Here is a 12817-nt window from a genome sequence, read left to right as displayed (position 1 = left end):
GTGTGTTTGAAAAAGAAAGAGACAAAAAGATGGAGAAGTGGAGAAAACACAATAAAGGCTCATTAAACCAGAAAGGGCACATATGGACTTTCCAATTCCACTCTAATCAACTGCTGCGCCGCACTAAATCCATCATTTGTCTTCCTGCTTTTGGCTTAATAATTACGTCCGATGCATTATTATGGATAATGTGTTGTGCAGTGCATAAAATGGTCGTGATGCTACAGAGACTATAGAGCGTGATGGCCGCTGTGCAGAGTGCTGTTTCCCACTAGAATAACAGACAGCTATTATCATACAGCACAGAGCCATTTTGTCCTGATAAGAGACTGATAAGAGGCTCTTAAGCCTTTGGAAAGTGGAACACACTTTGCTGTCCTTGAATGAGAGTACTCACCCTCAGTCATGTCAATTTGTCAATTTCGGCCTTTTCTCTGTCAATGTTTCTTTCTTTTCCTCTGTAGTCATCCATTTAGTGACAAATTGCTTCATGTATCTCTCTCTCTCTCTCTCTCTTTGTCTCTCTCTCTTTACAGGGGGATGAAGTGCTGACTGTCATTAAAACTAAGGCTCAGTGGCCGGCATGGCAGCCGCTCAACCTGTAAGTATCACTCAGTGTCACTTTCACTACAGGGAACAGGTACTTCTGCTTCAGATATGACTGGAAAAATCAGATTTGTAATTTAAAAAAATAATAATAAAAACAGGAAATTGTGAAATAGCAAAGGTCAAACTTGAGGAGTTAGCATCCATTTCTGCTGAGGAATTAGTACATTGTGTATTGTTGGTGTTTGTGTAGGTGCCAGGGTATTATTATTACTATTATTATTAATATTGTTATTTGGTCACAATTCTGATAACTAAAAAGAAGAAATTAAATGGACACTTTGCCATTTCAGCAGCAGCATTGTGTTTCACAAAGTTCATTATATTGTAAGTTTCTGTGGCTGAAAACCTTCAGTTGACGGATTACACGCCTCTCTGTCGGTTAAGGAAATTGTATAACCTTGGGTCTATAAAACGTTCTAGTCTGATGGCTGAGCTGAAACAAGACTGATTTTCTCTGCTCATGAAAAGTTTATATTTTGGAGGCTCAAAATATAAAACAATATGTCTTTTTTTCTGTTGAAAAGCATCCTGTGCATTCCTTCAAACCAAGATTATTGTTTATTTTTCTAAAGCATAACATAATGTCTTTGGTTTGAAGTCAAAAACAGATGTATGCAATTCTTGCTCAGTGATCCATGAATTACATTATATTACAAATGCTACGTCTACATAATTTAGGACATGCTGCATTACCAAGGACACAATATGGGACACAAATTTAATTTCTTTGTTACAGAAATCTTAAATAATGTGACCTTTCAATGGATCACACAGACCTAGTCTTCATTATGGGCAAAATTAATTTGCTGGATGCTTACATAAAAGTTGGAAAACCTTACCAATTCTGATTTACTCTGTGAAATATAAAATATAGCTGAGAGCAGATACTATTGTGTTGTGCAATAATGTATGCATTAAAAGAAAATACATATTCCTAATTGTTTTATGATTCCTTTCTTTATACAGCTCTTAAAAGCCCGGCTGAATACAAGCCTATTAAGGCCGAATAGTCACACAGTCTGGCATCCTGTGCACTCTTTGGAATTAGTTCAAGAGCAATTAGAAACTTATCACTATTCTAGCCCTCAGCACTGCATGAACGGCGACACACACACACACACACACACACATGCACACTAATATACTGTATCTTTCTCCAAACATCTGTTTAATTACCCCTCCTAGCGTTGTCTGTCATTTGCGATATATTGTGCCTCTATTATTTTTACTAATGAGAACATTCACACAGGCACACACTCAGTGTGAGGATGAAATATTACCTAATTTTGTTCAATTTTGCATGCAAAGTTGTCAAGTTGGTCTAAAATATGTGTTTGCACTTGTGTCTTGGATATGTAAGGCATGATAATTAAGATAACAAGGAATGTTTTTCGTAAAGAAACTTCAAATTACCCTATTATTATCTTCAAATGTTTTATTATTTTCAATAGGTTTCAGACATTCAAAGTGAATATGTCTTTATGAGCTAATTTCCTGCCACTAATTGGATATTTCAGAGCTTCAGTTACCCAGCAGTTAGCAGATTGTGACAGGGGTCAGAGGTCTTGACATCAGAGCTGGCAGTTATGCAACTAATTAACTAAAATTTGCAATAGAGGAGTGTTGAGATATAGGAAAATGTTTTTCCTTGGATGACCATATTCAAAACATACTATGGGCTGTTGCATAGCAGTGCAAAATGAGGACCCAAACGCAGGCAACAAAACTTAAGGTACAAAAGAAAGAGAAAAACAAAATAAACCAACACCACTCTTGATGACACCACTACCACATGGATGAATACGGTGACGAAATCTAAAACTTAACATAAGAGACAAATAGTCAGCACCATGAAGCCAGTTCAACAGATCCAGGCAGAAAACAGGAGGGAAGTAACACAAGACATGACACATGAGGAGCTAGACTTTCAAAGTAAAACCAGATATAAACTAAACAGATGAATCCATAAAACAAAAACAAAAAAAACAACAGTACAAACCAAAACCCAGCATCATGACAAGACCTGTTTCATCCAAATAGTATTTAAAAATACATTAAATTCATGGAAAAAAAAACCTGGAGTATAAAGGAAGATAGTAAATGGGAAGATCTGTGTGGAAACGGTCACAAAGAAATCAATAGTCATTAAGTCTATATGAAAGAAACCTTGATTTTGACATTGTATTGAAGAAATTGTGGGAAAATGGAGCCACGTGCTGCTTTTGGGGACTGCCCAGTAATTCAAGGGTTTTGGAGAGGCTTTATAAAAAGAAATTGACAAAGCTATGGAGTTAAATGTCCTGTAAGACATTGAAGACATTTATAAAAAATGGTTTTCCTTTTCTCACCTCGGTCGCCAGGCGAGCAGCTCCATCAGCAGAGTTTTCTGTGGACCGAACTCGTCACCTGATGTCCTTCCTCACCATGCTCGGGCCCAGCCCAGACTGGAACGTCGGGCTGTCAGGAGAGGACCTCTGCACTAAGGAGTGTGGCTGGGTCCAGAGGCTGGAGACAGACCTCATCCCCTGGGATGCAGGCACTGACAGTGGTGTCACATACGAGGTAATATATCCTGAATTTACTGGTTAGTTCAAAGGTGTGTTGACAGTAACAGAAACCTGAGAGGTGTAAAATCAAGTAGAAGCTTGCAGTTGCCGTTATGGAGGACTGCTGGAGAAATGATGATGAAATAGTGGTGTCCTTGTGGCCTGCTTGCCAAAAAGAAGAAAAAGCATGGAGGTTATAATGGTACCCAAAAGAGTAAATGGAGCATGCCATTAGCTCAGTAATGTTAACTGTGTTGTCTGCTCTAACACTCTAAACTGCAATTTTAGCTTGACTAATATCAGTCCAACCTCCATCTCTATTAGCTAGTTACCTACTGACCGTTGTTAATTTGTTGATTCCTAAAAACAAATTAGATAAATTATATGCATTGATTTAGAGGAAAGAATAGGAAGTTAGCTGCATTCATGGCCAATCACTTTGTCCATACCAGAAGACTTGAGAACATGCGCAGTACCTGCCTCATTCAATCAATAAGCAAAGCCACAGAGAAAGCAACCAGGTGGATTTGGATTTAGAGGGCTGATATGTGGGCCGTTGAAGCTGGAATGCAAGTTGGGGCCTGAGTCCGGCTAAGTAGCCTAGCTGAGGGTGCCTGATGTTAAAACACAAGAAATAACATGTTCTTATCCCAAGTCATCATATACCTCTGCTTTGCAATGGACTTCTGCATCTACATATTACGCTCTGGGTATCCTTCTGTGTCAGCTCTGTTCTGGGATGCTGCTATCATGATGTCAACATAGTGGGATGTTAAGAACGTTAACAAATGCACAATCTCACATGGATGGTTAAGATTAGAGGAAAGAGGCACATGGTTAGATGGTCTATAGGCACCCTTGCACTCCTTTTATTGTTGTTATTAGCAGCGTTTCCACCTGGAGCCATCCTGCCTGTCTGTCTGGCTGCGATCTCACCTGATGCTGTTCAGCAGCATTTCATGTTGATGGGACAGGTTCTGTTCATCCATGATCTCAACTGATGCAGCAGGTGTCATCCAGCCGTCCGCTGGCGTATGATAACACTGCGACCGGTTATATCCACCTGCTATCTGATACTGTTCAGAGGTGTAATATGCAGACTTGAAAGGTGGCTTTGGGCATCACAATCTTAGGCCAACAGTGCTGTCAAAGCGGAAGTATTTTACGAGTTCAGTGAACAGGCTACAAATAACATCGCTGATGATGCGTCCCAGCACATCCAAATGAATCATGCACATATCTAATGAAACAGTTCAGGTCAAAACAAAACAATTCACTGTGACCTCACGTTCGTCCGATTCTCATGAACACGATATCTCAGGAAAGCCTGCAGGAAATTTAATTGTGACCTCACAAGACACATTTTTAGCCATGACTCACAAATTTTCTAATTATGACAAAATTACAGTCAAATGTCTAATAGGATTCAATAATTAGGTGATGACACTTTCTGTCTAAAAGGTCCAAGGTCAGCTTCACTTTGACATCATAATGTTCTGCAAAAACTTTTCTGGCCATTATAAAGCCTCAGAACTTGGGAGCAGAAGGGGAGACATTTGGTCAGATACTGAATTGGTGACACTAATCTTGAAACTGTGCTGACTGTATGGATAGATCTTCTGTGCTGCCAGGAGGGAAGATGTTTATGAATTATTCACATTTTAGAATTTGCAGCTTCTTTGCAGCAACAGTCTTATTTGATGCATTGTCTACTCTCATGGCTACATGAGTCTCTACAGACATGGACGTAAACTGCAACTTGGTTGAGGGAGGCATATAACCACGAGGTGGTAATTCTAGTTTTTAGGATACCATAAAATAAAGCATGAATCTCATAATGTACAGACAAAGAAATGGGAGTATATGTCTTCCAGATCCTCGGCTTGTTAAAAAGCAATGACATGAAAGTTTCTTTCTGTTTGAAGACATTACAAGTACATTTGTAGTTTGTAATTGTCTCCAACAAGTGATGGATGTCTTCTGTTTGGTCTCATGCCAGTCCAGATTTATACCAAAAAGTCAGAGAAGAAACTTTTAATGAACTTGTAACTACAAAGAGAATCATCAACACTGTTGTTACAGCACTGTAGATGAGAATGTAACTTCATATCCGCTCTAATACTTTCTTTGTAGATGTCTTTCTTTTGTCTTATTCAGTACGCCTGCATATATTAAACCCAAAATTGGTTTGAAACTTGAAACGATAGTGTGAGTTAACCTGTAAGAACAAAGGGAATGATTCATGTTTTCTCTGTAGAGTTTTGGACACATGTGCTTTCACTCACACCTGAGTACAATGCCATGAGTCTCTCATTCAAGGGATGATAAAATGGTTATAAATAATGCATAGTGAGATCAAACGGGACAGAGGCCCTGGACCAGATGGCTTACATAAAAAGCAGTGACTGTAGGTGACTCTTTCAGGCCTCTGACACCGACCTACCTGACCCTTTTTGGTTAGACTGGGGTGTAAAATCAATGCAGCTATTGTAGTTTTATTTCTGTTTATTAATTTTAGTTTGCATGAGTAAATTACTGCTGCTCCACTGTTCCCTCCCTCAAGAGAAATCATGTTGCTCTCTTTTTGAAAGCCTGTTTCACAGACATGCAGACACTATATGCCGCTATTGGATTAGTATTCTTGTCCCACAAATAATTCCCATGTCTTCATTTTTAGCTGTTTAATTTTGATTACTCTTACCATTTCTCAGTGGAGGACTAAGACTTCTTCTCTCCAGTGTATTTGATACTTGGTATACAAGAACAGATGTTTTCCTCGAGGACACAAACCAGTCCAACACCAAGCACATGATTTGCACAACGCTGATGTGGGATCGTGAGGATAATTCCCTTTTAAATCATGACCTGATCTGCACCGGTAGCATCTTATTTGACCGCGTCCATATCTCCCTGATTGTTATAGAACAGTTCCTCAGCAGTAGATTGTGGAGTTTGCTGGAAGGATGATTAATCAGTGGATCCGATCAGATAGATAGATGAGAGGAGCAGCTGTTTGTGGGTGAAAGCAAACTTTTATACCCAGCAGAAAGAAAAGTTAAGTTTCACCTTCACTACACCTAAATTCTGCTACTCCGTCTGTGCCGAGAGTACTCTCTGCGCTGTGAGAGTAAAGAGTAATGAATTACAGAGAAGGTAATGTCAGCCTCAAGTTATGTCAGTGGGGTGGGGGCACTGGGGTGGCCAGCAAATGAATCAGGGTGACCACGACAGCCCCTGATGGCTCCCCTGCCACCTTGAGTTCTCTCAGGACAACACTGGCACACTGGTCCGCTTTCAGGCAATGCTCTTTTTTTAATCACTGCTCACATGCTTCAACACTAAAGCACAACTTGTCACCATTTGCTTCTGGTTCAAGGCTTTTGTGGTGCATAAAATCCAGTTGCTGCAAAACTCCCAACACAGTTCATCAAATAAATTCTCAGTCATACACTAAAGAAAGTCTGACAGCTGGCTTTGCTGCTTGTCTCTAGTATGTGGAGGTCATCAGAGGTCCATCCTGCATTTAAAGTGAGAGTGTGATTAGACGACGAGCTCCAGCTGTGCTAATCTACCAACCTGGCACTGCTCTCATGGGTCATCCACACACTTCTCTGTCCTACAGCTGAATGCAAACCATGCTCACCTCCATGTCCACATTGCAAACAGTGAAAACTGAAAGGTCAAAGTAGTGCTAAAACTTTCTCAAATATCTTCTGTACAGCAGATGTAGCCTCTGCTGTTAAATTTATGTCCACGCATATATTAACTTATTCTGCTCAGAAATATATATGTATTTACCAGCAGAGTCACTTGGGGCTTAATGTGTTCAGAGGCATCAGCTCATTTATATGTAAGATGCTGCAATAAAACCAGCGGTAAATGCAGCTTTAATGTATTGACGCCTCTCAGTATAAATCTGTTATGATGACAGTGTTAGTAAAAAGTTGATATTTTACACATCAGGCAGACATGAAGAAACATTAGCATTCATCTGAAATGTGTGTTTGTGTCCACCTGTGAATACATTTGTAATGCACTCAATTTTTTACTTTGTCATGGTCTCCTGTGGGAATATCTTTCCCTCATCTGCTCAGCTAACTTCATCTTCATCTTTGTGCCGAGCACATGGCATAAAGTTGGTACAGGGAGCTTGTTTGCTAAAACAGCTGCACACAGTTGCAGAAAAACAGTGTGGATGAGTGCAGTAATGGCCTTTACATGCCAGGATGTTTTTTCATGTAATTCATTTGCACGTCAATATATTTTTTCAGTCTGTTGTTTTTGTCTCTATTACTTTCATGCAGAATGTAAATATTATGCCGCAAAAGTACTTTTTTTTTAAACACTATGTGACTGTTTGCCAGATTGAATTCAAATGCGCTCTTAACATTATACTCAAAGAAAAGTCTGTAAAAAAGCTTACAGTAGCTCATGCTCTACAACAATTTACCTCAGACAGACTGCCAGTTGCTGCTCTGGGTCAAAAAGATCCCTTTAGCTGTCTCAAATTGCTGCCGGCTGTTTGCATCAAAACCTTTTAGTTCATAGTCACAAGCAAAAGTTTTCACTTTATTTGTGTCTTTGATTCAGTACACCACTGGAGTGTAAAGGCCTTAAGACTGAACTAAAACTGTAAAGTTGCAGACCATAAAACCAAAGCAATGAGCTGACAGACGCTAAAACGCTCTATGGAGCTGAAAGACTGCAGAGTCAAGTGAATGTGAGATTATCAGTACAGCCTTTCCAATACACACAGAGTCATTTGATCCATCGTTCATATTAAAACACTAATTATAGTAGCATTAACCTTTGCATACTCTCAAATTTGCTCTCTTCCCCTTTTATTTGGATTTTTTCAGTCACCGAACAAACCCACCATTCCTCAGGAGAAGATCCGACCCCTGACCAGTTTGGACCACCCACAGAGCCCATTCTATGACCCAGAGGGAGGTGCAATTACCCCTGTAGCCAGGCTGGTGGTGGAACGCATTGCAAGAAAGGTACAATGTCATTGTAAAAGGAGGTATGCATGTGTATGGATTGATTATTCATAAAAGAAAACTCAGACCTGCAAGACTGGTCACATTACAGATGGAAGCAGCCAAAGTGTTCAGTACTCTGCTTTTTAGTACCGTTATAGCTTTCTGGGCTACACATACTGTAAACATTTAACTTGCCAAACCCACAGTTAAACATCACTTCAGTGACCTACAGAACTGTATAATTTATGTATGAAAAGAAGTACAGCTCCAACACACCATTATAGTAGGAGGTAAAAACTTCATTTTTACACATATTTTATAGTAAATTAAATTTATCCTAAGGTAATTGAAGTTTTATTCTGAAATTGTAATTTCAAAAGCCAATGTTAAATTCACTGAAATTTTAATTAGAATTTACAGTGTCACCAGCAAATGTACTCAGATGTAGCTTACAGCTATTTAAAGAAATATTTCATCCACAAAAAGACCGTTGGTAAATCCATTAGTCATGCCATGTTAAACTGAAGTTCTAACAAAAACTTTTTTTTTCTCACATGCCTCCATGGCAAGCTGCAAATGTATTAATATGAACAAGCATTTTCGCCTAAAACCTTGGTATTGAAATGTGGCTTTGAGTGGAGCATAGATATGTTTCAATCTCAGTTTAGTTTTCAATAGTAAGGTTTTGGTGAAAATCAAGTTGTGTGGGAGTTTGTAAATTGATGTTTCGATTTAGTTTTGCTCTTGTTAAACGTTGCTCCCAATCAATCAAGAAATCAAAATGTGTAACGTTTTCCATGAAGGCATTCATGACAACATTTTCTTTACAAATTCAAGGTGTCACAGTATAACTAACTGACATATTCATTTTGTGGGTGAAGTATTCCTTTAACGTAGATTAACTACATGAAACTTAAGTCATCAAGTTTTGATTGTATTATTATATTTATTTTTTTTTTTACAAAACCTGGGGGGGGGGGGTCATTTCAAGTATGTAACTAATGTAATATCGTGCTAAATGTAAACTGAATTTGGTTTTGAGTAAAAACAAAAAAACGTTTGTTATTTACTTGAAAGAAGAACCTCTTAGATACTTACTATCTCATTGTTTTCATGGTCGAATAAAATAACTTTATGATTGCTGTTTAACTATGTATGTATGTTTGTAGAGGTTAACTGATTGAAAATAATCAAAAAGTATTTACCAAAATATTCATCAGAAAAGTGGATTGATTTTCCTCAGACAGTTCATCCCTGTTGCAGCCATGTTGACACAAAACTCGTGCATAGCCAGTGGTGGTTTATGTAAGATAATTCTGTGATAAAAGTCAAAGTTTAAGGCTCAAAATTGTTTTGTCTTGTAACTATCTTTGCATACATTTTTGTGTGTGTGTTTTCCTTGCGTGTGCAGGGGGAGCAGTGTAACGTGGTCCCAGACACCATAGATGACATCGTAGCTGATATTGGACAGGAGGAGAAGGAGGAAGGTGAAGTAAATGCACACACAAACACCCCCTTTCCTGATTACAGTTCTTCAGGAAAAGACTCCAAACAAAAAACAATGGATCAACTAAAGAGCTCGATGGAGTGTTTAAGTAATATTTCAAACCCTGTCATAACATGATATTGCATTCCTTTACGGTCTTTGAACTCTTCAATTTACTGTGTTTGCAAAACATTCACTTTAACCATAAATCGACAGAGCAGATACTGCGGGGACTCCGTGTCTTCTGATGCTCAAGGACACACACAAAGCTCATTACACACGCAACTGGTTCACGTAGAGTCTCAAATGGGTTCAGGTCAGATAGTCAGAACCCACATCTGGCAGGGCTCTGTCTCCACCCTGCTGTGAGTGGGTGGGCGCCACTCTGCTGCAGAGCGAGTCCTGACCCTATCAAACGTACTTTATATTCTGTGATGCATCACAGATCCTGTCACTCCAGACAATGATGTTTCAGCAGCACTGCATATGAAATCTGATTTGTAGCCACCACCTTTGAGTTTTTCTGTAATGTAGAAAATAACCACAGAGAATGTTTCAGTTTCTTTCTCAATTTCTTGCTCACATATTCGCTGTGATATTTGTTTGATGGTTAGGAGACAAATATAGAAAGAAACCACGACAAAACAAAACCATGTCACCTAAAAATGGCATTCATATAAAAACGAATTTGTCTCTATACAACTGTAAGAAAAATAATTCTGTCTGGCTCAAGTTTTTATAAACACAACAAGGACATGTGTTCCCGATCGTATTTTCGTTTCCCTACAATTAAACAGCTCTCAACCAAAGCATAACTTGTGCTTACGTTACCTTACCGCCGTTATTCCTTGGTAGCCACTCAAATTGGCCACGCCCCTAATAATATATACTTTTAATCCTTAATAAAATGGCTGTGTTATATTGAAACTTTAACCCCAGTACAGATGCCATGAATAGTGAAATTAGATACAGATACCAAATCTGTTTTGTTTTTGTTGTCGTTTTTTTGGGGGGGTTTTTTGGTACGAGGCTGTAAAGATATTTATTTCTGCTGCAAAGTTGGACATTTTAACACATTTTATCATGGGGGTCTATGGGGACTGACTAACTCTTGGAGCCAGCCTCTAGCAGCCATTGGAGGAACAGCAGTTTTTGGTACCTCTGCATTGGCTTCATTTTTCAGCCCCTTTATGATTTTACAGCATAAATACAATTCCCAGAAGTAAAAAGCTAACTATAGACTATAAAAAATGTCTGCGATCTGATCTCGATGTGGAGCCGCTGCTCCTTCAGGTCGAAAGGGGCCATTTGAGGTGGTTCGGGCATCAATCAGGATGCCTCCTGAGTGCCTCCTGAGCGCCTTCTGCCAAAGGTTTTCCAACTGGCAAGAGGCCCCGGGGCAGATCCAGAATACGCTGGAGGCATTACATATCTCGTCTGGCCTGGGAACTCCTTGGGGTCCCCCAGGAGGAGTTGGAAAGCATTTCTGAGTAGAGGGATGTCTGGAGTGCTTTGCTCAGCCTGCTGCCCTGGTTGCGAATCCGGCCTCGGATAAGAGGGGCAACAGTGCATGGATGGAGACTATAAAAAAAACTACACCATGGTCGAATTACCTCAGCGTCACCACAACAACAAGGCTGCATAGTGATGTTCAGTGTGATTCCATTCTGTAGTATTTCGCCACTTTTTGGCAACCGCCTTAGGAAAGACATGTATTAGCTCCAGAACTCATGAGTGGGTATTTTATGTTGTTGAACAAAGGTGACAATCTCTAAAGCCTGTATTAACCACAGACCTTATTTCAGACATCTAACCAAAAACCCATACAAAAAAAAACATTGACTTTGAGACAAGGGAACCAAAAGTGCATAAGTGCAAACGCAGTTCCAGGTTTAAGGACTCATTACTGCACCACTCTAAATCACGTCTCCCCACTCTCTTTTTACCACATGGTGTGCTCAGTTGGACAGGTTATAAACACTTTTGATTTCCAACATATTCAGACAATACATTACACGAGTGAGTTCTTTTCTAGTATAACCCGGGGCTCACAGGGATCAGCACTGCGACCTTAAAGTTACAAGATGACACTTAACAAGCATCTCCTGCCGCCTAATAAATGTCTCCCTCAGTCAGTTATAGACCATTTGCTTCTTTCCACCCTCCTCTTTCCTCCTCTCTTACTCTACCTGTCCTCTCGTTCTCCCTCGTTTCCCCTCTTCTCTGTGTGAGATGACACTACGGAGATGAGGTTGGTCCCCTTGGTCCGCCCGGAGCTTCACTGCTTTCACTTACACATCAGCCCGGCTCTCCTCTCACCTTCCTCTGTGCGTCTCAGCTCCTTTGTTCCCTCATTCTGCTCTGTCATTACAAGTTATCCCAGAGAATTGGACCCACTCAGGTTTGTCCCTGAGGCCTGACAGTATATTCTCTCTCGCCTCTCCACTCGTTTTCTCTGCCTCTCTGAACCCCCAGAGAGCATTTTTAATTGAAGCCAGTACCCCTGCTATTTCTCGTAGCTCTGCTACCACTGATAATTGGGCAAGACATTCACAAATCACACTGTTCTCTTTCTCTCCAACTCCATCCTTCCTCTCCCCCTCAGATGTCACTTTGTGGCCTCTTGTGGTCCGGTACTTGCAGTAATCACCTTTGGATATAATGTCAAATAATCAATGTCAGCCCAGTCCCCCGTCCCTCACCCCTCCTCTTACTGGGACAAAACTGCTGTGGCAAAATAAAGTAAAAGAGGGAGTTTTGTAAGCAAATATAATGAGTAACAATGATCATTTGATCATAGTCAGTCGTTGCATGAGCAGAAGATTTCAATGAAAATAAACTCCAGGGTTCCCACGGTCAAGGAAAACCTGGAAAAGTCATGGAATTTCACAATCTCATTTTGCAGGCCTAGAAAGTTTATGGAATAAGTAAAAATCATTGAAAGTTTCGTAAAAGTAATGGAGTTTTGTCATGTGTACTGAAATTAATTGCCTTGAATAACTGCATAATGTAATGTAACAAAAATAACAAACTTCTGGCGATTGGAAAAGGTTGCTGTTTAGTTTTCATACTAACATTTGCACAAAAGTATATCATACATTACTGTTTATTTTATATGTTGACAATGATCAGTAGATTTTTTTTAAAGTTCCTTGAAAAGTCATGAAAAAGTTTTAAAATGTGTCCACAAGAAT

The 12817-nt window shown here is 39.6% G+C and overlaps 1 protein-coding gene across 2 annotated transcripts in view; it reads left to right on the top strand.

Moving 5' to 3' along the window:
* LOC121950004 (spondin-1-like) overlaps window positions 1–12817 on the top strand; it is a 95035-nt gene that overhangs the window by 70949 nt on the left and 11269 nt on the right. For both annotated transcript variants that reach the window (XM_042495900.1, XM_042495899.1), the window contains exons 7-10: window positions 537–601; window positions 2970–3171; window positions 8015–8155; window positions 9549–9624. In XM_042495900.1, the coding sequence (XP_042351834.1) occupies window positions 537–601; window positions 2970–3171; window positions 8015–8155; window positions 9549–9624 (484 nt within the window). The remainder of the gene's footprint in view (window positions 1–536; window positions 602–2969; window positions 3172–8014; window positions 8156–9548; window positions 9625–12817) is intronic.

This window comes from Plectropomus leopardus, chromosome 11 (assembly GCF_008729295.1).
Source record: "Plectropomus leopardus isolate mb chromosome 11, YSFRI_Pleo_2.0, whole genome shotgun sequence".
Classification (NCBI taxonomy): domain Eukaryota; kingdom Metazoa; phylum Chordata; class Actinopteri; order Perciformes; family Serranidae; genus Plectropomus; species Plectropomus leopardus.
This window is presented reverse-complemented; position numbering and strand designations above follow the sequence as displayed.